Source organism: Aedes albopictus, chromosome 3 (assembly GCF_035046485.1).
Source record: "Aedes albopictus strain Foshan chromosome 3, AalbF5, whole genome shotgun sequence".
Lineage (NCBI taxonomy): Eukaryota > Metazoa > Arthropoda > Insecta > Diptera > Culicidae > Aedes > Aedes albopictus.
The window spans coordinates 311,479,815-311,506,489 of NC_085138.1; the positions used below are offsets into that span (position 1 = coordinate 311,479,815).

At 40.1% G+C, this 26,675-nt stretch overlaps 1 protein-coding gene across 4 annotated transcripts in view; it reads right to left on the minus strand.

The window, feature by feature from the left end:
* LOC109431042 (serum response factor homolog) overlaps nucleotides 1–26,675 on the minus strand; it is a 536,938-nt gene that overhangs the window by 229,591 nt on the left and 280,672 nt on the right. The window contains exon 3 of one of the 4 annotated variants that reach the window (XM_062842467.1): nucleotides 21,348–21,503. The exons of the other annotated variants lie outside the window; for them this stretch is intronic. Within the exon in view, the coding sequence (XP_062698451.1) occupies nucleotides 21,363–21,503 (141 nt within the window). The 3' untranslated portion in view covers nucleotides 21,348–21,362. Of the gene's footprint in view, nucleotides 1–21,347; nucleotides 21,504–26,675 lie in introns of those variants that run through there. 4 annotated transcript variants of the gene reach the window in all.

The following is a 26,675-nucleotide window of genomic DNA, read 5'->3' on the forward strand; positions in this document are numbered from 1 at the left end:
TTGATTGACAATAACCCTCCTGTACGCACATGTGCCAACGGGTATCAGGTCATTAGGTCGAAGAACGTTACCGAAACGACAGATAGAATAAAATAAATCGTTTAAATATTGAGATTGAGATAGCCGTTTCAACGCAATATGCATGTACTGAAACCTTCATTGATAGGTAACGTGTCGGGAATATTGAAATGGATTCAGTTTTTTTTTACTTAAGCACAGCTCATACCTTTTTATAGCTATTTTCTGTGAAGTATATTCAGTGTTATCGAAATAAGCCTTTAGATCTTTAGGTCGCAAATGTTGTTAAGTCGGAAAGGTTGTCAGGCAGCTATACACTCTTAAAAAATTAGGAATTTACACGTGACGTAAACCATCAACGTACGTAAACATTCTATGACTGAATGGCAAATTTGACTCAATTTTACTTTCATCATGTACGCTCGAGTTGGCTGCACAAAATGTCAACAAACCTATCTGATCAGGTAGGTAGAAACAGTTTCACATTTATCATCTACATTCCAACTCGGTGATACAGCCGAGAGGTATAGTGATAGCCTCTCAATCAAAAGATCAATGTTCGAATCCAGGTCAACATTTTACAATAGGGGTACTCACTAAACAGATTAAAATGCTGCGTAAGCCATGATTTTCCGCTTATTTGAAATGTTTCATGATTTTGCGAATGAAATAATCAAAGATTGCCTTGGTGATCGCGACGTTTAATCAGTTTAATCAGTTTACGCTGTTAAGTGAATCCCCCTAATGTATTTTACTTTCATGTTTTATCTGGCGATTCGATTCTAGCGATTGGTAGCTCGACTTTATTCGTGCTAGAAGACGTAAATTTGAGTGAAACGGGCCGCTCCTTTTATGTGCATCCAAGTGAACTTAAATTTACATGATTTTTTCTAAGAGTGTATCGTTTGGACGGAAAAAGTCGATGGTTACATAATATTGTTACATCAAAATGTTTATTTGACCGAAAAGGTCATTCGGCCGAATTGGTCATTAGGCCAAATGGGTGATCAAGGCAAATTGGTTGTTATGACTTAGAGGCGATTCAGTCGAGTAGGTCATGAGGCCGAATGAGTGATCACTGATCAGGTTGAATTGGTTATTGGCCACTGTGACAAACAGGCCATTAGGCCGTCATTTTCTTTCTGATGACCTTTTCTGCCTAATGACCTTCTCGGCCTAATGACCTTTATGTTATGAATGTTTTTTTTTTAAAAAGAGCCTCGTAGCCGTGCGGTTAGGGTCACCAAGCTTCTAATCGCATCATGCTATGGGGTGAGGGTTCGATTCCTGCTCCGGGCGATGAAACTTTTCGTGAGAATAGTTTCTTCTCCGTATCCACTGGTGCATGCTCCGTTTGTCCCTTGTCTAGTGTTAAGTTCCATTCAGTCTGTACAGCCTCTGGCTGAAGACGGTGTCCGCGTCTTTTTTTGTTATGAATGTTGTTTAATAACTCATTTGAAATATTTTAGTTTCAATTACTTGACATTCAGAAACTCATTTTGTACAATTGTATCAAAATATGATAGGAACTAGTTCTTTTGAAGCTAAAACTTATATCATATTTTGTTATAATATTGATCAGATCATAACAAAATAGGTTATTATTTTGATTAGACCGGTGTACTTTTTGTTACAATTTAAGTTATTTTAACATCACCCTGCACCTAGTTTATAACATAATAAGTTATAGAAATTTTTTATAACATCATAACACAATATTTTATAAAGTCGGGATGACTTATTCTGGCTAATGTCCTGTTCGACCTAACGATCTTTGTGGTCTACTAACTTTGTCGGCCTATTGACTTTCGGCCTAATGACCCTTCCAAGTCACACACTTGTCACAGAAGAGTCACGGCGGCGCAGGTTTTTGTTGCGCAGAAGTCACTGTGACTTATTTCTAGCAAACAAGTAATTATTTGTTAGAAGTCAGTCACAGTGACTTCTGCGCAACAAAAACTTGCGCCGCCGTGACTCTTCTGTGACAAGTGTGTTACTTTGGTTTTCGGCTTATTGACTTATTTGGCCGAATGGCCTGTTTGGCCTTATTCCTTCTTATTTTTTATTATAATTGGTGCTAGGTAAAGGAAATTTCCTTGACTTCCTTGGGCATAGAGTATCTTCGTGCCTGCCACACGATATACACATGCAAAATGGTCATTGGCAGAGGAAGCTCTCAGTTAATAACTGTGGAAGTGCTCATAGAACACTGAGCTGGGAAGCAGGCTTAGTCCCAGTGAGGACGTTACGCCAAGAAGAAGTAGAGGAGGAATTGGTGCTTTTCGGTGACGATTGAAAACTCCTTCATTATTCTTCTTTACGTTTCAAGCTACTTTATTAGCTTTCGGTCATCTTCAGATGATTCCGCCGGACGTTCGTTTGTAAGGATAAAATAATCGTTGATCAGAGCAACGATAAGACCTTATGACTTCTTCGACTTCGTGCCCAAAATGGGGCCAAAGGAAGTTGTCAAGAAGTTTTAGGGAAGTGTAAGAGAAAAGAGTTCCAGGGGTTATCAGGAGAAAGGCTTATTCCAAAGGGATTGAACAAAACTTCAAGTGGCGTCATGGAAGTTTATGAGCCGTTTCATGGACATTCCAAAGCGCCTTGAAGAGTGACATGTAGTTTATCTGATTTTTAAAGATGTTTCAAGATTTTCTGCATCTGTAACCTTCTGAGTTGTATCAGCAGTTTTCGAGGGTTTCGGAGGGGTTTGATGGGGTTTTCTGGATTCCAGAGGCGTTACAGGGGGTTTCGTAGACATTTCAGGGAGTTTCGGAGAATTTTAAAGACGTTTTCGGAGCATATAGGAGGTTTAAAGGGTTTTACAAAGTGTTGAAGGATTTTTAGGGATATCCGGTATTTCAGGGGACATTTCATGTTTCCTAGGATTTTCAGCAGACGTGAAAGGCTTCATAGGGAGTGTCAGGAGCAGTTTAGGAGGTTTCGGAGGGTGCGGGGGGTTTTGTTAATGGTGCGATGCAGACGGTTTAAAGCAGCTTCAGAGGCTTTCGGAGGCGTTTCAAGATGTATAGGAGAACTATCAACGGATTTGTGGGGCATTACAGAAGGTTTTAGTATTATTATTCTTGGAGATTTCGGAGAGTTGCAGGTGTGTTATAGTAGGTCTGAGGGGGTCAGGGGCTCTTCGGAAGTGTACAATGAGTTACAGATGATTTTCAGCGTGTTTAAGAAACGCAGGTAGCTTCAAGAGGTTTTTAGGTAAGTTTTGATGAATTTGAGAGGGTTTCAGAGGCGTTCCAGGGGTTCTGAGCTGGTTTCTGGGGTTTCCAGCGCTAAAGGAAGTTTCAGAAAATTAGAGATTTTACAATTTGTTTCAGAAGCCTTTGTGGAGTTTCAGAGGGTTTCAGGGGCGTTTCCGGGTGCGTTTCAGGTTGTTCAAACAAAAATATTCAGCATGCGTTCAGTAAGCGTATTCAGTGGCGTTACAGGGGGTTTCAAGTGCTTTCGGGGTATGTACTAGGAGTGTTTCAGGGGCGCTACAGGAGGCTTATGGAGATTCTGGGAACATACAGTTCTCATACATAAGGCAATTAACTTAAGGTTGTTCAGTCTGTACACTGTGTACAGCTATAAGCTGAAGATGGTGAAATAAAATAAAAAAATAAAATAAAATACATACTGCATACCCCTAAGTGCACTCTGAAACGCACCTGAAAATCCTTTGAAAACCACTGAAAGGCCCTCCAATACTCTAAACCCCCTTAAATACCTCCAAATACCCTGAAATGCCTTCAATACCCTCGTAATGTCCCTGAAATTTCTCTATCCTCCGTAACATCTCTGGAACGCGAAAAACCTAAGAAACCTTCAGTAACAATTCCTGGGTCGCAACTCAAAAGATTTGTCCGTTGCCTCAGTGCGGTGGTAGGTAGCGAGGAACAAGTTCGTGGAAAGGTTTCCAACTAGGTCTATAGAGTTCTTTATGAACAGGCACACAAAAAGTGCTACGTATGCCTTAACTAGTTTGGATTTGCGGTCGGGAAGCCTATTGTAGACAGGACTACGCAGATCCACGCCAGTGCACAAGAATGGCTGCGTTGGAAATGTGTGGTACTGAATCTGCATTGTTATTCGACTAGACTTCCAATGCACGCCAGTAGCACATGGTCTGCCAAATGCATATCAAGCAATCTAGTAGGCGTGCAAACCGTCGTCGCGTCACCACTTCGCGAACGTCAAAGTGTAAACAGAAATTACTTCCTGGGGGCACCCGCTTGTCCACAATAATTCCAAGCTCCACATTTGGCGATCCTGCCAGGAGAATAGCCAATCTTCTGGGTAATGACAAGCGGGTGCCCCCAGGAAGTAATTTCTGTTTACACTTTGACGTTCGCGAAGTGGTGACGCGACGACGGTTTGCACGCCTACTAGATTGCTTAATATGCATTTGGCAGACCATGTGCTACTGGCGTGCATTGGAAGTCTAGTCGAATAACAATGCAGATTCAGTACCACACAGGAAAGACAATCCAGGGGAAGATTGTTCCGTAAACGAGGAATGGTTTAAATGAAGAGAGCGGCTTTCCGTTCTTCAATTTGCTAAGGAGCAAGTCTTTGTTGGACGTGTTGACTACTCCGAACCGTGCCAACACAAATTGGTCCTCTTCAGATGTTCGGGGTCCATTCAAGAAAAGCTATGCCCACCGGGTGTTTGCATCCAGGAACATGAGCCCCCAGTTCACTAACTGTTGGACTTGCATAACGAAGGTTTTCCACCGAGACGAAGTAGCAATCTGTCATCTCACCAAAAGAACATTTGACTGCTATCGAGAATCCGTCAGAGGATCGAACCACTTCTGATTTTGCGGTAAGAAAGTCATCACTGATGATCCCGTAGTTGGTTCTAATGCGTATGTAGAGGTAGGCCCCGTAGACATTCAACGAGGCCTCGCAGAATTGATCCTGATTTGAATCAACCCAATGGATCGCGCAACGGAAAGATACCGTAAGACGCAAAGACTTTCTCGGCATACGAGCCACTGCTGTTGCAGCTCACCGTTCATGGGCTGTCCCATTTCTTTCTGGCTATTCAAGACATCCTGCAGATAAGTTTTGGCATGTATTATTATCGACTCGCCAAGTCCTAGAGCCGAGATGAACTAACCTAGGGCTAAAAATCTCGTTAATACAGGTAAAAAAAAAGTCCTAGAAGGTCGAACAACTACAGAGCTTCTGTCCTTATGGCACTTTGTTTACACCGATTAGAGGGTCATCCAATCAAAAATCCTTGCAAACTGCCTTTGCAGTTTGCGGGTAGGTTATTTTTTAAAGTTTAACGAGCTCTTGCAGACATTTGGTAGCAAGATAAGCATGTCCGATACAATGGGACATCCGAAACCCCAAGGTCATAGAAACCAAGTCATCTCTTCGACAACACGACCTACCATCTTAGAGCACAAGGCATCTAAGACCAATGATGCAAATAATCACTTCACGAGTGCTCAATCAACTTACCAATTGTATTTTTATAGCGTGCGATTGAACTGTACATTGCTCAGCGATGACCAGAAGTAAAAAGATGACAAAACGAACATGATGTAACTCACAAACGGTTTTGCACACATCTGTCAGTGCCGCCACATGCTCGCCCGAACAGCCGAACAACACCCAATGGGTTGGTTTTAGAAGCTACGGTACGAACGTTCGACACACACACTGAAGCAATATTCGCATGTACCGACACCATACCAATAAAGTTACCAGCCTACGATGCTTCGACCTCATCGAAAAGCATCGACAGCGATGAAAAGACAGGCTTGGCTGGAACGCAACAGCTCAACGGCGAAAAGGAACAGCCATCAATGATCAGCGTCGAGTCTGTTCGTGTGCTTTTCGTTCCGGAGGTTGGTTTGATGAAGCGAGGAAGGGTGAACATGTAGGGTCTGGGACCATTTGGGCAGGAGCACCTATTTTGGACACTTGCTGCTGTAGCTCAGTCAGTTTTCAACCAATTGACTTGAGTTTTGGAATACGATAAGATGCGCACAGTATCTAGCCATGTACAAAATTTCATATCTATTGGTTTGAAATTGACTGAGTTTTAGCAGCAAGTGCCCAGAATAGGTGCTCCTGCCCAAATGGTCCTAGACCCTATTCGTTGTCAAAAGCAAATCGCATCATTTCGCGAATGTGTTCACCAAATAGCAAGCTTGTCTTAGACTACCTGAAGTTTTGTAGTCAAACAGACAGGTCTGATAATACGAACGAGCGTTAGAACCTCGGTTTTCTGAATCGGTTACACGCTTCATATGACTAAGATGGGACCCAGTTAACAATTTGGTCCGCATAAATTTTAATATATATCACACTATAAGAATTAACTCAATCGCATAAGGTGCACAAAACTGCTATATGCGTACCAAAGTGGAGGCCATATGCACACTTCTGACGACTTTTCTCAACGACTCTGTGCTCAATAATACGATGATACATTTTTAGTAATATAATAAAAAAAGCAAAATAAACACCATCTGGCCTCGAACATACAACCCTGAGATTCAGACTTCGAACTCTTACCACTGCTCTAGCAACTCACTTATAGAAGGTGTTAGAATATTCACCTTTTTGTTCTTCCGTTTTACACAGCTCGACAAATAAAGTTCGAGCGGAAATTTTTACAAGTATTTGCGATTTGATGCCTTTCCATTTTGACCTGATATATGATCTGTCAGTTGGATCATCTTTTTTGTAGGTTTGTGCGTTAGTTCAAAACAAACCCCCGTGAATCGAACGCGTAATCGACGACGTCGCGAGAAAAAAGTGTTGTGTTTTGGCCCATATCATTCATAGGTTTGTGTTCCGTCTCTGCCAGGGATATCAGCATTACGGCCTCCACAAAATTTACATCAAGCCTTCCGGTGGAACCAAAAACTACCCCCGGAGAATCGGATTGAAAAAGTTCTTTCTCGCTGGATGTTGGCGCTAGGTGCCGGGAGTGATGAAAAGCAAGTGTGTGCAATTCAGTGTGGAAGATTGGTAAGGGAATCCAGGACAGCTGGCTGATTATGGGTTACCGGTCCGGGAGTGAATTTCACGGCACCCTGGCCAAGCTAGGTATTTCACACAAGTGGCGGGCGGTGCTGTTGACCGAGAAGGTGATCGTGACGTCCTAAAATTCAGTCAGCACTGTGAGTTTTCGGGGGTGAGTATTTGAACCGATTAGAAGCTAATTTATAATTAATTGCTGCAGGCAGGATCATTTCGTGTTGTTCGATGCAGAGATACGTTTTCGGACGTTGATTTACTTCAAGTATTTTTGTATTAGGTGCAATATTAAATTGACAACTTATTGCGAATTTGGATGGCGCCTTTAATGAATTGAAATCTATAAAGCCGATTAATCGTTAGTGAATCGTAATCACGATTCACATACAATTTGTATTGCCATTCTTGTGGCACAATTTTGATATTTTGTGCGATTATGACACTTGATGAAACTAAATGCGATTTTGCACACACCTGCTTATACGATGCATGGTTTACTGGGGACTCCTCGATGTAGTCCGAATATACCTCTCTCTCTCTTCTTGGCGTAACGTCCTCATTGGGACAAAGCCTGCTTCTCAGCTTAGTGTTCTATGAGCACTTCCACAGTTTTTAACTGAGAGCTTCCTCTGCCAATGACCATTTTGCATGCGTATATCGTGTGGCATGCACGAAGATACTCTATGCCCAAGGAAGTCAAGGAAATTTCCTTTACGAAAAATACCTATGAATATACCTGCTGCAGTTATATATTGGCAGTGAGGATGACAATTTCCTTAGAATCGCTAAGGGTTGAGAAGACTGCTGATCTTTTCGGAAACCAAACTACGAAAAATCAAGTCTCGTCACTAGCGCTGGCAGTTGTGACAGAGAAATGTAGAAAGCATTTCTTGGGCAATGCTAACTGTCGGTGACGGTGAAGAAGTAACCTTGCCCAGAAATGTCCCATACGAGCTCAATCTTTTGCAGCACAGGTAGATCGGGTCCTGATTCATGTTGGACCTTCTTCACCGAGGTTATAGTAATTACCATTATTAGCATCATATCAATAGAATCAGATCAGTGGAAAGTGGGAATTGACAGAACGATGTTTGCGGTAATGTTCCATTCTTGCGTGTTCAACGCTTTAGCCGGAAGCCCCCGAAAAACATACGACAAACCCGGAATAATGAGACTCGATTGCATCAACGGCGTGGCATGATAAGGCAGTAGCACTTCTAACGTAGCTGAACTCCCTTGAGCAATGATCATCGAATTTATAAGTGAAATCAAACTGGAATATCTAGAAACCCTTCTGAAACATCCTAAAATATCCTGAAACGTCCTGAAATCATGAAACTGAGCCGAGAGCCTGCGTAGCCCTCTAAAACCCCTCGAAACCTTTTGAAATAGCCTCAAACGTCTTGAAACACCTTGAAACTTCTCTGAAACGCCTCTTATAGCATACCTTCCCTGGTATACACAAATTTAGGGTTTGTTCAAATATCACGAATCGCTAAGGGGGGAGGAAGGGCGTCTAGCGCTGTGCTACGCTTCATACAAAATTTCGAAATTTTCCTTACAAGAGTTGTTACGTGGGGACTCCACGCTTCCCAGGCCATTTTGACTCCAAGATAACAGAATTTTCGGTACCACTTAGCACAAAATTCAATTTATTTCTGATAAAACTTGCAAGATTCGTTTAAGTTTGTATGGACGACTTTTGTGGAATATGATTAGCTTTGTTTTCGAGCTATAATCATTATTGATTGTCATTCCGTTCAATAGTTATAATTTTTTAAAGTGTAGAAAAGCCCGAAATTAACAAATCGATTTGAAGCACATCGAAATCTTTATCAGTCAAGCTGAAAATTTGACCAGAAGTTCATTTTAGCATGAGAGTTAAGATACTCACTTGACCGGTGGAATTCAAGACATTTTCTAAAATGTGAACATGTCTAGTGGGGAGGGAGGGGGTCTAAATTGTCAAATTTTGCGTTCCGTAATATTTCAATGAACCCTTATTCCAGTACATAATGCACTTCGCACCGATCCCCCCGAGCATACAATCAAAGACAATCGAAATCACACAATGAGCGAACCGACTCTCAGCTAAGCCAGACGACCAGATAGAGGAACAGGGAGGAAAAAAGCAAATCAATTTTGATTATGCGTCGATTATGTCAAAAATATAAAGTTCATAAATATTTCTCTACACACAATCGCGCTGCGCTGGAAGTGGGACGTGAAGCGGAGCAACTAAACTAAGTGATACACCACATCGTATCGGAGTGAATAGGTTTACGAACGGTACCTTACCCATGATCATCGATCGGTTGATGGACCCAAACGTTTCATGTGCCGGTAAGGTCCACGCCGAGAGTTGCACTAGGGGGACAGTGGGACAGGGGGAGAACCTAACTCCCGTCTGACTGTGATGGTTGGGGGCACGATCGAGACAAAGGTTGATCTTGGCCAGTGCGATAAAAACAATGATTCTCGCTCTTTGGGGGCACTAGAGAAGTTGTCCCGGAGATGACCGCCGCGGATTGTGTTCGATCAGGGTCCGGAGACGTTTTATTATTGTTATTATTATTGCGCCCCATTATATTCCGATTGTTATTTATGAAATTTGAATTCAATGTGCCAAGGCTCCGGTTGATATTTACTGAGTGATCAGTGAACATGACGAAGTGAAATCGGGTGGAACTGAGATTGACATGACTGCATCGAAAGCCATTGGAAAGCTTTTGAGCGATGTGGGTGTTGAGATTGTGTCTGGGTACTAAAAATTCTCTTAAATCGCCAAAGTGCACATTTTCAAAAAAAAATCTAAATATTCAAGGTAATATTACGTTAGTTCTTGTGAAAAAGTACTATGCTGGATTACAAATTCAGCAAACCGAAAGTTTCCCTTCTTACCATCTTCTGTTAGAACTTGTAATAAACGTGTGATGTGTACGATCGATAACAAATGACATAAAAATATGTTGACTCTACATATGTATCAACAAAATGCTTCAATTGTGCCCCATACTTCAAACGTCTCGGAATCGTGAGCACTTGAACCCCAACGGATCAACAACGAACGATGACCCCCGTCGAATTTATTGCCCATGCCACCGCCGTCGTCGTCGTCATCGTAATTAATATATCACCCTCGAAAACTCAATCGCGATCACAATCGATAAGCGCGTCATGCTTGGGCACACACGATCATACCTCGCCGGATCGCGGACGGAGGACCCACGGACAACCACAGCGCGCGCGAATGTGCCGAAGAATGGGGGTCAATTCAAAAAGTGCCCCCCATGCAGTGACAGTCGGGAGATAGACGCAAGAGAAACTGCCATAGAATTCGTAGAAGTAAAAAAAGGCCCATCGAAAACACATGGCTCTGGCCATCATGCTGCCACTATGTGTATTTCTCATGCAAACAGACAAGGCAAAAAAAAAACGGAGAATGCTAGGTGAAAAAATAAGTCCACTAATCCGATCGGTAAAATGTTTTATTGTGATATTTCTGTTGTTGTTGCTCGCCCGGGTGTTTGCAGCACCAAACATTAGACTGTTTCAGGCGTATGCATTAAAACAAAGTTTACATGCCGTTAAGTGGATAAAGGTTGACCACGTGTAAACTGTTCTGCCCCCCTTCTGTTTCCTTTAAATAATTGATTTTCGAGCAATAAAAAAATGTCAGGATTTCCACAAACAAATTGCATTAAAAAAAAACTATATTTTTCCCACCAAATAAATCGAACATACTACATCATATAACTATGTTAGAAAGGCTAAATAGACAAATTGAAATTACCAGGCAATGATAGAAGGGCTTGGCGGTTTAGTGACTACAGCTTCTGGTTCGTATTCAGAAGGTCAAGGGTTCAATCCCTGGCCCGTCCCTTTCTCCTATTTTTAATCTGTAATCAAACTTTGTAAACATTGCGGCTTGATTTTTTCCACTCTTTATCGCTCTTGTCGGCATTTTTTATTTAAATAAACAAAAAATGGAAAAATATAAAACATTATAATTTTCGGACGAAACTGGTTAAACTGTTTTACCGTTTTACGCATAGCTGGATTTTAAGATTTGTTTAATTACATTCATGTAGCACTCTGGCCGAAAGAAATAATGCTTCACTCATTGAAAAGCTGTGCTTTGCACATACCATAAACCAGTCTACCATAGATTCCATCCGACAAAACGAAAGCAGAACAGGTATGCTTTCTATGCGCAACTCCACTGAGCCAATCTCCTGCTTAACGTATCAATCGATCAATTCACACATAAATCATACAGTCGAAATCGATATATCTCGTCGCTCAGAAGTCACAGGGGTCTTGGATGGGGGGCCTTGGTCGTTTTTTTTTACCTTTCCAAGACGCTGCTGGTCCCCACCCTGCTTGGAGACCCATAGCTAGAGCTTTCTTCCCGAATGCTCACCGGAGCTTATGCACAATCTATCAAAACATAAACAGATAAATATTTTCCCCATCTCCACGGGTCTTTTTGCTTCGATTCTGTTATTCGTCGCCATCCAGCAATCGATAGGATTGTGCTTATTGGCACTTGGGCAGGGTACCAGCCAGCCGGGTTGACCGTGGCATGTCGGACTCCGGGCCTCCGACCGGGCGAGAGAGGTGAGAGTATCTTAATCGTAATAAAAATGTGACTCTTGATGCTGGTGGGGCGCGCGTGCACGCCGCCCCATCGGAACTTGCCGAGATAATTTCATTACGTATTTATTATCATTTGCTAGGCTTGACTGGCGGATCGTGACCAATAGATAAAATATTGATGAAATGAAGTCATGAATAAACGCGAGTACTCGAGATGATGGAAAGCGCTTCGAAGAGGTTTCGTGTGTTGGCAGTGAGTTTAGTTCCGCGAACATTATCGAAATGTGTGATCTATGGTTTTTCTTCTTGGTTCTGATTTATAATCCCTTTGGAATGTTGGTTATGAGTTGCTATTGTGTTATGCTCAAAGAATCTATATAATCTGACAATGATCTAATGTGGCATGAAAAGTGGCTGTGATAAGTTCATTGAATTTCTAACGGTTTTAGTATACTCAACTTTCTTCTCGTTGAATTGAGAAATCAGAGGTACTGACCATGCTGAGAGAATCCTTCAACTTTAGCAACAAAGCTTCTCCTTCTTCTTCTCTTTCTTATTATTCTTTTTCTTCTTCTCCTTTATTTTTCCACTTCTAATACTCTCGTTGGGGGTGAGAATGGGTCAAAAAAGGACACTCAAAGATAGTTTGTTAAATAACAAATGCAATTGAAGCCGGAATAACTTTTTATTTGGTATATATACTCTTCTATGTGGTAATAATAGTTTGGCAAGAAAGTATCCCATTATATGAATTGCTTACTAAACTACAAATGATTGAAAATTGACCCAATCTCACCCCTTAGAGGGGGTGAGAATGGGTCAAAGTATTCGAAATCGCCTATCTATAAATATAAGTTAATTTTATTGATCATATCTAGTAAACCTACTTAAAATACAATGTTACCATGACGAATAAAAACTTAGATGATTTTAAGAAATGATTAATCCATCTAAAAGGGCTAATACAACCAAAAAAATGGTTGAAATTTGATAAAGTTATGTTTGTATGTTGTATCGCCATTTTTAGCTACCACAATCATTCTCGTTCAAAATTTCAACATCCATGAGAGGAGGGGGATTACAATGAGCGAGGGGCGCATTGAAAGATTGATTGAAAAAAAAAAACATGCCAATCTCGTATGCCGCAATTTGACGTTCGTTCGCTTTCCGACATTGTGCTATGCTATCGGTTTTATAGCCCCGGTATTTCCTGGATCCCACTACCGTCTAGTAGTTTCACGATATTTCCTTAAAATTTCAAAAATGAATGGAGAAGATGAACGCTATTAAGTTTATTTTGTGAGCTTACGATATTGCAGTACACTGAAGATTAGCTGATGATTAGAGGAGCAGTCCAAACGCATGGGTTTATTGTTATAAATTATATTAGGCACTAAACGTATGAACACACTCGCTTGACACTTCTTCGACATATTTTCGAAAAAAAAGTGCTTTTATGAAGATACCGTAAACATGGTACCACTCTAACGTCAAATGGGGACTGAATAATAAGTTGAATTTATAGTTAAGGTTATGTGCACTCAATAACTTGCTTGACCCAATCTCACCCCCATTCTTAATATTTAGACATATGGTCGAAAATATTGAATTTTTAAATAAAAAGGGCAATGACAGCCCGCTTTTTTCGTTGCATCTACTAGGCAATACCTACAGCTAACCACTTATAAGAAAATTTATGGTTAGGTACTTGTGTGAAACATTACGGAGGAGAAATTTTTTAAGAGTGATTTTCTAGTAGTTTCATCATATAAGTTTAGCCACAAATTTAACAAAAAACGATTATTGCTAAACATCTTATTCTGTATCATGACGTGTAAAAACATCTTCTCTTTGTAATAATATAAAGTTTTTAATATAAATTAGCGATAGTTGATGAACTATTTCAAATTTTATGTTTCTCCGTTTTGACCCAATCTCACCCCCCAGACCCATTGTCACCCCCATCAACGGTACCCAAGAATATTGATTGTGCAGAATTGCATATTTGAATTGATATTAGTGTTATCCACAAAATTTGAGGAGTGGATCTGGTGTGATGATTAGAACACTTGACCATCACGCCGAGGACCTGGGATCGAATCCCACTCCCGACAAACTCACAAAATAGTGAGTTCTTCCTTCGGAAGGGAAGTAAAGCGTGGGTCCCGAGATGAACTAGCCTAGGGCTAAAAATCTCGTTAATACAGATAAAAAAAAAATCCACAAAATTTGCTTAACGGCGATCAATTGGATCCCGGACTACTTGTATATTTCTAAGCTAGAGGTAAAAGCTGTTTATCAAGTGTGAGTTTAATCAATCAACTCAAATTTTGCTTATTGGGCAAAACTATGGCATGGCGTCAAAAGAACTCAAGTTTCGGTTGTTAGCTGATTGCTTGTAGCCGTTGTAGCATGTAATCAGGGGCCATCGATAAACCACGTCGTCATGTTGGGAGTGAGGGTTGGTTCGGGCAAAGACCACGGTCCATACAAATTTTAAAATTGTTGTATGAACGAGAGACCACGCGGAATCTGCCAAAAAATGACCACGTGGTGTATGAACAGCTCCTCAACAATTGAATGTAATGACAACATCTGAACTGTTATAGGGTACTACATGCCGTGGTTATTAAATATTTTTTTCTAAGTCTTTGATGTTTACGATTTGGACCTAGAAAAATTGCGTCAGATTCTCATGGATAAGGTTCGTGTGCGTGGGATCGTATGCTGATATATGACTTGATGACGGCAAGGTGGCACCCCTTCAGTAGGTGCTTCTGGAATTACACGGGAATTTCATCCGGGATCCGTCCAAGAAATCATCCGCGGTTTCTCTGCAAAATTTGTCCCAGGACTCCTCCAGGAGGTTCTTGTGTGATTCCCAGTGAGTTGTTGATGAGATTCTTCTGGAGGTTACTTTATGAGTCTTTCCGAAGTTCCCTCTGGGGTTCTAAGAGTTTGTCCTGAGATTCCTTTAAAAATTCCGTCTGAGATTCTTTCAATAGATCTTGCCAAGATTCCTCCAGGAAATAGTCCAGGGATTCTTCCAGAGATCCTTTTTTTTGGGATTTCTTAAGGAATACCTTCTGCGATTACTTCAGGAGTTCCTAGATTCCGTCAATATTTTTTCCGAAATTTCTCCACAAGTTTATTTTGAGATTCTTCTAGGATTACACCCCCCAGCAATTATCCTTAGGATTCCTCCAGGAACGTCTTCCGTAGATCCCGCACAAATTTATTCTAGGATTCATCAGGGAGCTCTGAAATTCTTGCTTCTTCTTGAATTCCTTCAAAGATTCCTTCTGGGAATTTCAGGGGTTTCTTCCAGGATTTCTCAAGGAACTTCAGGAATCGAATCCTACAGGAATTCCATTCTTGATTCTTTTGGAATGTTTTAAGAAGTATTTTTTAACTTCCAGAAGGTGTTTCTGGGAATTTTACTCGGAATTTCTTCCGGGATTCCTCCAAGAGTTATCTTGGAGATTTCTTTCCAAGATTCCATCAGAAACTCTTTCCAAAATTCCATCAGAGATGCCTTCTAGGAATACCTTCTGGAAATTCTTTAGGAATACTTTCTTCAAGAACTTCTTCCATTATTCCTCCAAAAACTTCTCCGGGATTCCTCCAGGAGCTCCTTCCAGGAATCTTTCAGGCACTACTGATTTCAAGAATTCCTTCCGGGAACCCTAGGAAAATTCCATCTAGGTTTTCTTCCGCAACTCACCCAAGAGCCTTTTCCGTGATTTCTCAAGGAATTCATTCCAGTATTCTATCGGGAACTCTTTCAGGGATTTCTACGGAAACTTATTCTGGACTTTTACCAGGAATTTCTTCAGGAAATCCTTCGTGGAGTTCTTCGGGAAATTCTTCCAGGATTCTTTTGGGAACTCTTACAAGAGTTCCCAAAAAAATATTTCCGTAATTCGTATGGGAACTCTTTACGGGATACATCTTAGAGCTTTTAACAGGGTTTTTTCTGGAAAGTTCTTCTGGAATACATCCAGAAACTACATTCTTCAGAAATTCTTTTCTGGTTTCCTCCAAGAGTTTCGTTACAAATTCCTGCAGATCTGGCATTCCTCCGAAAGCTCAATTTGATTTTTTTTCAAATGTTTCTAATATTAATTCTTTAAAAATTTTTTTAGAAAATGTTTTGAAAAACTCCTGCAGTTTTTGTTTATGGAATTTCTCATGAAGTTTCAACAGGATTTCCTTGAGGAAATACTCCAACAAGTTCCTTCTGGATATCATACAGCAGTTCCTTCCGGGGTTCCATTTTTCCAGGAACACCTTCTGGAAGTAAAAAAAAACATCTAAAGATATTCCAAAAGAAGCTATTAGGAGAATGTTGGATGGAATTCATGGAGAATTGTTTGTACTCCATGAGAAATTTCGGGAGAAATCCCTTGAAGTCTCAAAAGGAATCTAAGAAAGAGTCCTGGAAGAAGTTTCAGAAAGAAAAAAAAATCTCAGATATAACCTTTCCGGAATAGTTTTCCACGGCTTTTTTTTCAGGAATAAGTCTAAAGATTCCTTTTTTCTCTAAATATTTCATTGAAAAATAGAACTTGATTCCTTGAGAAATTCTTACAGAAAATATTTCGGGTGTTCCTACAGATTTTTTGCTTGAGTTTTTTTTAAATTCTATTTCTCAAGAGACGGCCCAAAATTTATCCAAGGACTCTTTAAGAAAACCATCCACAAATTTATATCAGATATAAAATTCCTTCAGCGGTTCTTTCAAAAACCTTTTCGTAATTCTTTAAAAGCATATCTCAGAAATTCTCAATTAATTTGATTTCCTTCCAGAGTTCCAAAAATGTTTTTACATATTTTTCCGATAACCCTTTTATAAATTCCTGCAAAGTTTTCTTTAAAAAATCCTCCAGGGATTCCTCAAGAATATCCTTCAGTGATTCTTTTCCAAAACCTTCTAGGGATTTTTAGGTAAATGTTGCAGAAAAACTTGCATCGATTGATTTAGAATTTGATTGATCTGCCACGGACTTCTTCAGCATTTACTCTACCGATTCCTTCGGAAAACCAGAAATTCTTATTTTTCTCACAAACTTTTCTTCAGAAATTCTGCTAGTAAATTCTGAAGAAAATCTCCCAGGAGTTCACTAAGACATTCTCCAAAGTTTCTTCAGAAATTCCTGTGTTAGATTTTTTTATGAAGTTAAATCCTGTTAAGGATTACTTAAGAAATTTCTCCAGATTCGTCCAAAAATCAGTATCACGAAGTAACTCACCAAATGAAAGCTAAGTTCTTTCATTTGGTGCTAAGCGCGAAATGTTCTATCGGGGGGTCTAGAACATATTTTTGATTTTTTTCGTCATTTCTAAAAGACATTACCTTTCATCGAAACCTTGTACTGAAAAATGGCATCAAATAGAACATTTTACGCTTAGAACTAAATGAAAGTATATATCATAAGCATTTGCTGGGTGTCTTAGTGATTTTTTTTTTCTAATAATATTTTATTTCACCATAGACACTGTGTTCCATCAGGACCCCCCAGAGACTGCTGAAAATGTTCAAACAAAGATTCCATACAAAGACAACGATGCAGATATGTCACCAGAAAAAAATCCTGAGAAATTCAACACACACACACATTCCCTTACACATTTCCAGGTATATTCAATCTAATACTATCCAGGGATACAGGGATACACGGATTCCTCTAAGATTTCTGTCAGAAAATCGTTCAGAATTTTTATTTTGTTTTAGGAATTCATTCGCCATTGGTTATATACGGAATTTATCCAGAATTTTTTTCTAGAAAATACTTATTTATTTTCTTAAGGTATGCTAAAACTCGAATACCTTGACTAATCAGCTCTGATTTTACCTAAACTGCGCTGCTATTAAGGTGAAGGTCACTTTCAAAACAATGCAATTTAATTGATGAATCTCCAGATTTGTGCCCGAAAAAAATTGAGAAAAACAAAAGACGGTCATTGTGGCGGCCATATTTGTACTTTAGCAACCTTGTCCTTAAAGCTATCCGAAAAAGTTTATGAAAAATTTGACCCCGGACGGTTTAACAATTTTCGGGGGCCCATGGCGCAGTGGTCACACATTCTCTTCATAAGTGGATGGTCATGGGTTTGCTCCCAGTCCCGGCACTTGCAATTTTTCGTTAGTTGCTTTTCCCCCCAGAGCGGCTGGCACTGAGCCTTTTCTGAGCCAATAGTTTGCTCTCTTCCTCTTCTTGGCGTAACGTCCTCACTGGGACAAAGCCTGCTTCTCAGCTTAGTGTTCAATGAGCACTACCACAGATTTTAACTGAGAGCTTCCTCTGCCAATGACCATTTTGCATGTGTATATCGTGTGGCAGGCACGAAGATACTCTATGCCCAAGGAAGTCAAGGAAATTTCCTTTTACGAAAAGATCCTGGACTGACCGGGAATCAAACCCGTCACCCTCAGCATGGTCATGTTGAATACCCGTGCGTTTACCGCCTCGGCTATATGGGCCCTTGCTCTAAGACACCCGAATAATTGGATATCGGCGAACGGCAATTCATAATGGGCCCTCAATCGGACTGGAAAAGGAACAAAAGCCACACATCAACACCATCGTGGTGAAGCGGACCTGGTGTACTGGTTATAACACTTGACAATCACGCCGAGGACCTGGGATCGAATCCCACTCCTGACAAACTCGCAAAATGCGAGTTCTTCCTTCGGAAGGAAAGTAACCCACGCTCCCGAGATGAACTAGCTTAGGGCTGAAAATCTCGTTAATACAGATAAAAAAAACATCATCGTGCTCATCCTTCTACCATGGACAGAGCACATAGGCAACTTGATCGATATACAGTATGCGGCAGGAAAAAATGCAAATGTGTTTTTCAACTTCAAACCTCATTTTCATCCATTTGACATTAACCAATCAAGGTTTAACGTTCCATGATCTATTATAGGCTAGTTTTCTGAAAAGTTAATTAAAAAATTTCCCATTTTGGTCACTAACCTTTACAGGGCGGCCCCTGAAGATAAAGACAACCAGAATTTTCAAACCGCAGAAAATCACACAGGTCGCTAAATTTCGCATCTGATAAAACAAAATTTTTGATTTTCTCTACAATATCATCAAATGGCCAAAATGTTTGGGATAGGCAACTTTTTTTTTCTCACAAAAAAATTCAACATGCTGTAACTTTTCACAGAGTGCATCAAAAAATCTCATATTTTGACTGTTTGTCAACCTATTATATGTGCATCATTGGTACAAATTTGGGCTCGATTGATTCATCTTTCGCGAAGTTAGAACCGTTCGGGTAAAACACTATTATTTAGACAACTCATTTTTGAACTGTCATATCTCAGAAACCAGTGAACCGAATTGAATGAATTTTTTAACGTTTATCAACAATATATTGATACCTAATAAGACGTTATAAAATGAAATATTTTCTCACGGCGAATTAAGTTACACCGGATTGAAATTTTTATCCATATAGAGAAAAATAAGTCAAATTTACAATACCACACAAAAATTACTAAATGTGTTATTCCTTATATCTTAATAGGCTCTAATATATCTGATTAGAGATAACTTGAGAACAGAAGTGGAAAATCTTTGGATATCAACACTAAAATTTATTGACATTGATGTAGAAAAAATACATTTTTTCGAGAAAAATCCAAAAAGTGTCGATCTATGATAACTTTTTTCAACTTTTGAAAAGTACCTATGTTTTAAAAGTTTATGGAGCATTTACATATTGATAGTGTTAATTCAAAATTTCATTCAATTCGGTTCACTGGTTTCCGAGATATAACAGTTCAAAAATGAGTTGTCTGAAAAATAGTGTTTTGCCCGAACGGTTCTAACTTTGCGAAATATTAATCAATCGAGCCCAAATTTGTACCAATCATGCACACATAATAGGTTGACAAAAAGTCAAAATTTGAGATTTTTTGATGCGCTCTATGAAAAGTTATAGCTTGTTGAACTTTTTTGTGAGAGAAAAAAAAGTTGCCTATCCCAAACATTTTGGCCATCCCCTGTAAATGTACTTATTTCATCTGGTATGTGATGTGGTACATGGCTCTGGATCAGTGTGGTCTGGTTGTTCATCGAATTTGAGCTAATTTTGTTACTGTTATAGTTATTTTGTTTAATGACCATTGGACGCGCAGTTTATTGATATCCGCTTATCAGGCCTACATTATCACATGTTAAACATCAATTATGTTCATTTTTATTTTTCAGTGCTAGAATATAGACATTGACTTATACACTGTCATGAAAAAATAGTCATATATTGTTACCTTTCCAAAAAAAGGTCACATTTGTTCTATGTAAATGAAATGTAAATATTCTATTTTATTTTTAATTATTTTTTTTTCTTTATTTGATAGTATCTATTGATTTTAAGGGCAATTATTATAATGGTAAAAGAAAAAAAAAGAGGAAACCTCAACTTTGAACTACAAATTGAATCTATACGAACTAAACAAAATGAAAACAGAACTGAATATAAAAAAAAAATCGAAATTCCTATTCTCCTGCACATCCCTATTACCCCATTTTACCGCCAACCATAACGCACCACCACATCGACACCTACTGTCGGTGTTTGTAAGACGCCCGCCGACGACGATGAAGCCGACGATCGTCGACGACGGCGAAGGTACAAAATCGCTGATGATCGTCCGATCAGCCTCTAATAGTGAACCGACATTTTTTTCCTCCACGTTCAATCGTTGTGCCACGTTTTTTTTCTTTGGCCCGGTAGAAGAGGGCAGCCCGGAATCGAAGCGCTCCCGTTAGCGGAAGTCTAGTGCCGTGTGAAGAACCCACCCGCGTTCGAAACCTCCCGTTAGAACAACGAAAGTGAAGTGCCGTGTGAGGGAAAACCGGAGTGCTGCAGTGTGGCCCGGTGGGCCCGTGATTTCACGTGGTGTGCCTGGAGTTCTCGTTCCGCCAAAGATACCTACGACCTAGGACACGAAGAAGCAAACTCCGGACGAACGGCCTGATCCTCGTTCGGCCCATCGAACAATTCCGGTTCATCATTCGACGGCGCTGTGGGAAACCCCTGAACGTGCTGCACGGCGTGATAGCAGTAAATCCCCAGCAAGACACCCGTGTTCCGCCATGGTAAGGAAACCCGAAAATCCTCCCCCGACGATCCAAGGGAGTCGACGCGGTCCGGGATCCAATATCGTCCGCGCTGGTAAGCGTCGAGCCTAAGACCAACCCGGAGGAGAGATGTGCAGCCAAGGTTAAAGGTGTGTAAAACCATTTTATCAATTTCCCTATCCATTCCTGTTTGACCAGAATGCAATTTAATTAAAAATGAAAATGTAACATACGAATTTTCTACTATTTTTTTTTTTGATTTTGCCAGTCAAGCCCTGTTTTCCACCATCTTTAAGGTGAATCGGTCTACCTTGATTTTTTTGAAGGGAAGTCGTTCCACAAAGCCTCCCAATTCCTCTTCGGAGCCAAATTATCGACCCTGAGGCCCAGGTAAAAGCCTGGGTGGCCACAATAGGGTGGCCCAACAATAAGATTTTCTAACAATATATCCCATATTTAGCGTGTAATAGTGCCTTGAACTTTTCGCATTTTTTCCTGCCGCACCCTGTATAGTAGCATTAGAAAAGAATTAATTTAGGCGCTATAGAAAGTGTAACTGCAGCTGTCAAATTGGAGTAACTCACGGTAGTGCCCAAGTGGACAATAGAGCTATAAACTAGGTTAAGTTAATAAGAATTAAAAAAAAAACAATATCAATGAATCATTGCAATAAGCTGCAACGAAAGTTTGGTAAACACGTTTACATGTATTGGTTAAATCTATTGCTCGGTAATAAGCATTTTCTGATGTTATCTCCTCATTTGGGCATGCATGTACCTGAAACGAAATAAGAGAAAAAGTATAATTAATAAAAGTAAACGTTTTATCATCCAGAGTTATACATGAGGTGTGAAATAATTGTAGTTTAACAGAACAGTAACAAGGTATGATCACAAGTGCTGTTGTAGTAACACGGCCCCAAATGTATTCTTCCGACTGATTGTTTTTTTTTATTGTACGTTTTTACTTTTAGGGACTATATAGCCACAGCTGTAAAGGCGTGGGTATCAATCATGACAACGCTAGGGGTGACAGGTGCGATTCCCGGTCAGTCCAGGAACTTTTCAAAAAGGAAATTTCCTTGGCTTCCTTGGGTATAGAGTATCTTCGTGCCTACCATACGAAAAGGTCATTGGCAGAGGAAGCTCTCAATTGAAAACTATGGAATTGATCATAGATCACACAGCAGAGAATCAGCCTTTGTCTCAGTAGGGACATTACGTCAAGAATGCCAAGAACGTCAAGAAGAACGTTTTTACTTTCAATAAAAAACACAAGAAAAGGAACAATGGTTCATAGCTTGGTTTTGAAAAGGATGAAACTAGGAGTAGTCTTCAAAACCTGCGTCAGTAAGTTATTAACTATCACCTAGTGATACAGAATCCACCTTTCATCATTCATCTCCATCAAATAATTGCCTTTTTTTGCTCAGGCAGCCCCCATTGTTCTATAGTTATTTTTTCCCTATTCACACTATCGGTTCCTAATGGATCGCAAATTGAGTCCATTCAATTAGTTACGCGCATCTAATCGCCCGAATTTCATCGTTCATTTATCGGTCAACGACTCGTCGGCGTGCAGGTCGTTACCCACAAAAAAAAAAGAACCCACCGCTCCCGAAACGTGTGAGGGCGTATCGTCTGGTCTCGTCTCGCCGGGATGGAGCTGGAAGAACATCGGTACAATTTTCATAAAATCGCTGTAGAAAGAACACTCGAGTATAAAAAAAAAAAATAAAACGACTGACCGCGCGCGCCACAAAACCCGTGAATAATAATAAACAAGCCAAACCTCTTCCGAAAAGCCGTGCGGCACGCAAATTCCTCCTTCGGGTGCCCATACCTCTTTTCAGGGGATTTGTGGCCGTCATCTATCGATCGGAACCTGTTTCATAACTTACATTGTTTTCGATTTGGCATGAATTATAAGAGCATTGAAAGAGACCGAGACTACTGGTCGAAAAGTCGCTACTAGGTGCGCTGTGAGGGCAGCGCTATCGGTTCGACTAGGGATGAGCAGGGATGCCAGATCTGAGGACATTATTGAAGTTTTGAAAGGATTTAACAGATTCATATTTTGACCTTCAAGCGTATTCATGTTTTTACTGAGTTCTTAACAGTAGAACTACAATACGATCGGTTATCGCATTTGCTGATAAGAAACAGATTCTCCGATCTCAGCAGAGTCGCCTGGCAACTCTGCGAGAGGAAGCAAAAAGTGCTCTAAAAGTAAAATTGACCCAAGTCGGTGAAGAAAAAAAAAGCGATCACGGTAAGGGCAACTCCTCGAGAGCTACGGTAGCCGTCTTCGTCATCGTCGTTGTCGTCCAGCAAGCAACCAACGCAGTGGAGGGTGCGGTTGAATAAAGCAAAAAAAAAACCCTGAAGAGGAAAAAACAAAACGGAGCATAATAAAAACACAATGCTGCAGAAGCTCGAAATTCTTGATCGACCGGTCAAAGTGGATCGTGATAAATGATTCGGGTCCTGATCAAGAGTATTGGATTCCCGCCTCCGAACCCAGGCGCTCCATCGGAATTCCTGCTGGGTGGATCGTTCAGACCATCGTTGCTCTCCATTAATCTGCGTCTTATCGCTTTTCCCCGCAACAACAGCAGCAACAACAATATATGAAAATGTTTATTGTGTCGGTAGATTAGCCGTCTTTCTCATCTCTTGTTTGCAAGTGGGTCCCCATCGTCGTCGTCCTCCTGCTGCTGATCAGACAGGAGACCTTAGATCCGTGCTTCGTTTGCCGGTCGGTAGCCAACCAACGACGGATTCAAGAGCAGGCATAAAACAAGCGTGGCGATCTCGATATGAAACCACACATCGTTTGCACATTGCGAGAGGTCTGAACTTTGGGTTATTGTTTCTGTTTTTAAGCTTTATGGGGTCTACGCATCAGCTCGGTGGTTTTCTGGATGGTTTTGTAGAGATACGGGTTTGGTACTTGATCGGGAAAAGGAGAAAACTTTCAGGATGAAGTCGATGTTCATTTCTTTTCCAGAGCATGGAGATGAGCTATGGTGGCTGCACATTTGGAATTGCACGTAAAACCAGATTGGGACTTGAGACTACATATCTCAAGATGCAGAATACAAGAGTTCAAAATATACTTAGCTAATAACGCCGCAAACTAAGGTTAAGTAAAATACGAGGAATGTAGTACGACAAGCGTTGCTACTGGAGACCGAGGAATCCTCTGCATCTCTGCAACTGTCTCGGGAAGGAGTATGGATCTTGAAGGTCATTGCGGATTAAACTTGATCAAAAATCATCACAAAGCTCGGAAAACACGGCGTTAATTTGTAGTATCGTCGTGATCATCTAAATTACTTGAATTTCAGTGTAGTGTTATGAAAAACGAAAAGTTAAGCGATCTCAGTATGTTGACCAGGATATTCTAAATGCTTAGAAAAGATGTAGCGATGGTCATGGAGAAATAAACCGTAAAAGTAAGTTGCCTTCTTGGTTACATTTGTGAGTTTTCTAGTTTGTTGTGGCCTCATACATGCAAAACTCGGAATTCGGCCATTTGGCCGATTGCCATTTGGCCGAAAATGCCGTTTGACAGAATGCCGTTCGGCCGAATTCCGATCAAAAGAATTTGGAAGTGTGGGTAAACTCTGGATAACATTCTAGCTGCAAACATGACCATCAGAAATATTTCCTTCTTCTAATCAGAGGCTATTCTTCATAGTTTTACCATTAAGGCATTGAAGCTGTGAAAATTTTTCCTTTTTTGGATCATAGGCTGTTCTTTCAACTTACGCTGACATAGAAAACAATGGTATGATCACTTAAGTTCATCATTAGTTTTTTCGGCCAAATGGCGTTCGGCCAAACGGCGTTCGGTCAAATTACACTTTCGGCCAAATGACCCAAACCTGAAAACACACTATGATATTGGCGACAGGGATGCCATCAGAAAATCCTCGAAAAATAATAAATATATGTATCGGGAATTATTTTAGACATTTGTCCTGGGGTTTCTTTAGACGTTTGATCAAGGATTCTCTATTTTATTTCTTTAGTGTGTCATCGGAATAAATTCAGGCCAAACATTTCAATAGGTCCTATCTGCATTTGAGAGGCTCTCTCTGTTCATTTTCTCTTTCAATTATTGCAATGTAATGGTACACTTTTCAACTATTTTTGCAGTACAAATCAAAAGACGATTGTTTTGACCATCGTTCAATGCAAGGAGACAATCACAATACAAATAAACAGCTGAGATATTAACGAAAAAGAGGGAAACTAAAGAGAGCCTCTCTTCTGCAGATAGGACCTTTAGACATGTTCGGCCTGAATTGAGATATTTCACTCGTTGTTCCTCCGAAATGTCTCAAAAGATTATTTCAGAATATCTTGCATGGATTGCTTCAGAGAAATTATTCCATGAATTTCCTCAGCTATCCTTTGAAAGAGTCCTCCAAAAATTCTTCGACAGATTCCTCCAGGAAATCATCGATGCCATTCTTCAGAAATTCATCCAAAAATCATCAAGTTAAATTCCTCCAGCCAGGAATGCCTTCGGAGATGTTAAAAATCCTTCAGGAATTCTCCCATTGATTTCTCTAGGAAATTCTTAGTTCCCTTTTGAACTTCGAACAAAATTTTCAAGAGATTACTCCAAAAACTAATTTCAAAAATTTTGCAGGGATTTTTTCCTGGAATTTATCCGATATTGCTTCATGGATAACTTTAGAAAATATTCCAGGAATTCCATTTAAAAAGTCTTCCATCGATCTTTTAGAAAGTTCTTTAGAACATTTTCCACGAATTGCTTCGGGTTTTTATCTATGATTACCTTTGAAATTTTCAATAAAAAAGCCACCAGATTTTCCTTAAAATTTCTCTTGAAAAGTTTACATGGGTTTCCTTACAACTCCTCCAAAGATTTTCAGGAATCTTTTCTTTTTCTTTTTTTTCCTCCGACTCCATAAGAAATGGTTCTCGGGGTTACTTCTAGAAATATCCGTGGGTACTGGATAATTCTTCAAACAATCCTAATGAGAATTCTTCAAAAAAAAAATGTCCAAGAGTTTCAGGTTCATGAATAGGTTTCTTCCATTATTAATCAATGAATTCTTCTCAGATTACTCCAGGAAGTCTACCTCAATAAAAAAAAAAACACGGATATCGTTTTCAGCCAGCGAACTTAACACTAGACAACGGACACGGATTATGCACCAGTGGATACGAAGAAGAAACTATTCTCGCGAAAATTTTGATCGCCCGGATCGAGAATCGAACCCTCACCCCACAGCATGGCACGATTAGAAGATTGGTGACCCTAATCGAGGCTCCACAAGGCTCTGTCAGGAGCTCCATTGGCGTTTTTTTTTAATTTTCTAGGGCTTCCTTCAGATATTCCCTCATGAATTTCTCAAGCAAATTCTCCAAGAACTCTTTTCGGTAGAGTTCAATTAGTTCTTACTGACGCTCCACTAAGAATTACTTTTGAAAATCTTCTAGGGATTCATCGGAAATTTCTCCAGGGATTCGTATAAATTTTTCTACAAGAATTCTTTAAGAATTTCTTACAAAATCTTTGTCATGACAATATCAGAAGTTCATTCAGGTATTTTTTCAAGAAGTCACGAATATGGGTTCTATTGAAAATTCACGCATGAATGTGAACTGAATTTTCTTCAGGGATTTATCCAGAAAATCCTGTAAAAATTCGCGGACTCTCGCGTTATCACTCTCAGTGATTTAGGACAGGAGTTCATACAGATATTGCTTCATCTTATTCCTCAGAAATTCATCCGGCATTTTCTGTAAGCATGGCGCTAATACATGAGTTCTCAAACTATGGGTCGCGACCCCCTAACGGTCGTCGTCCAAGGGGTCGTGAGGGACAGTCGAATATTTTGCTGTGCGAATATTTTAAGTATGTGTGCTGACAAAAGGGGTCGCGGTCCTGAAAATTTGGGAACCTATG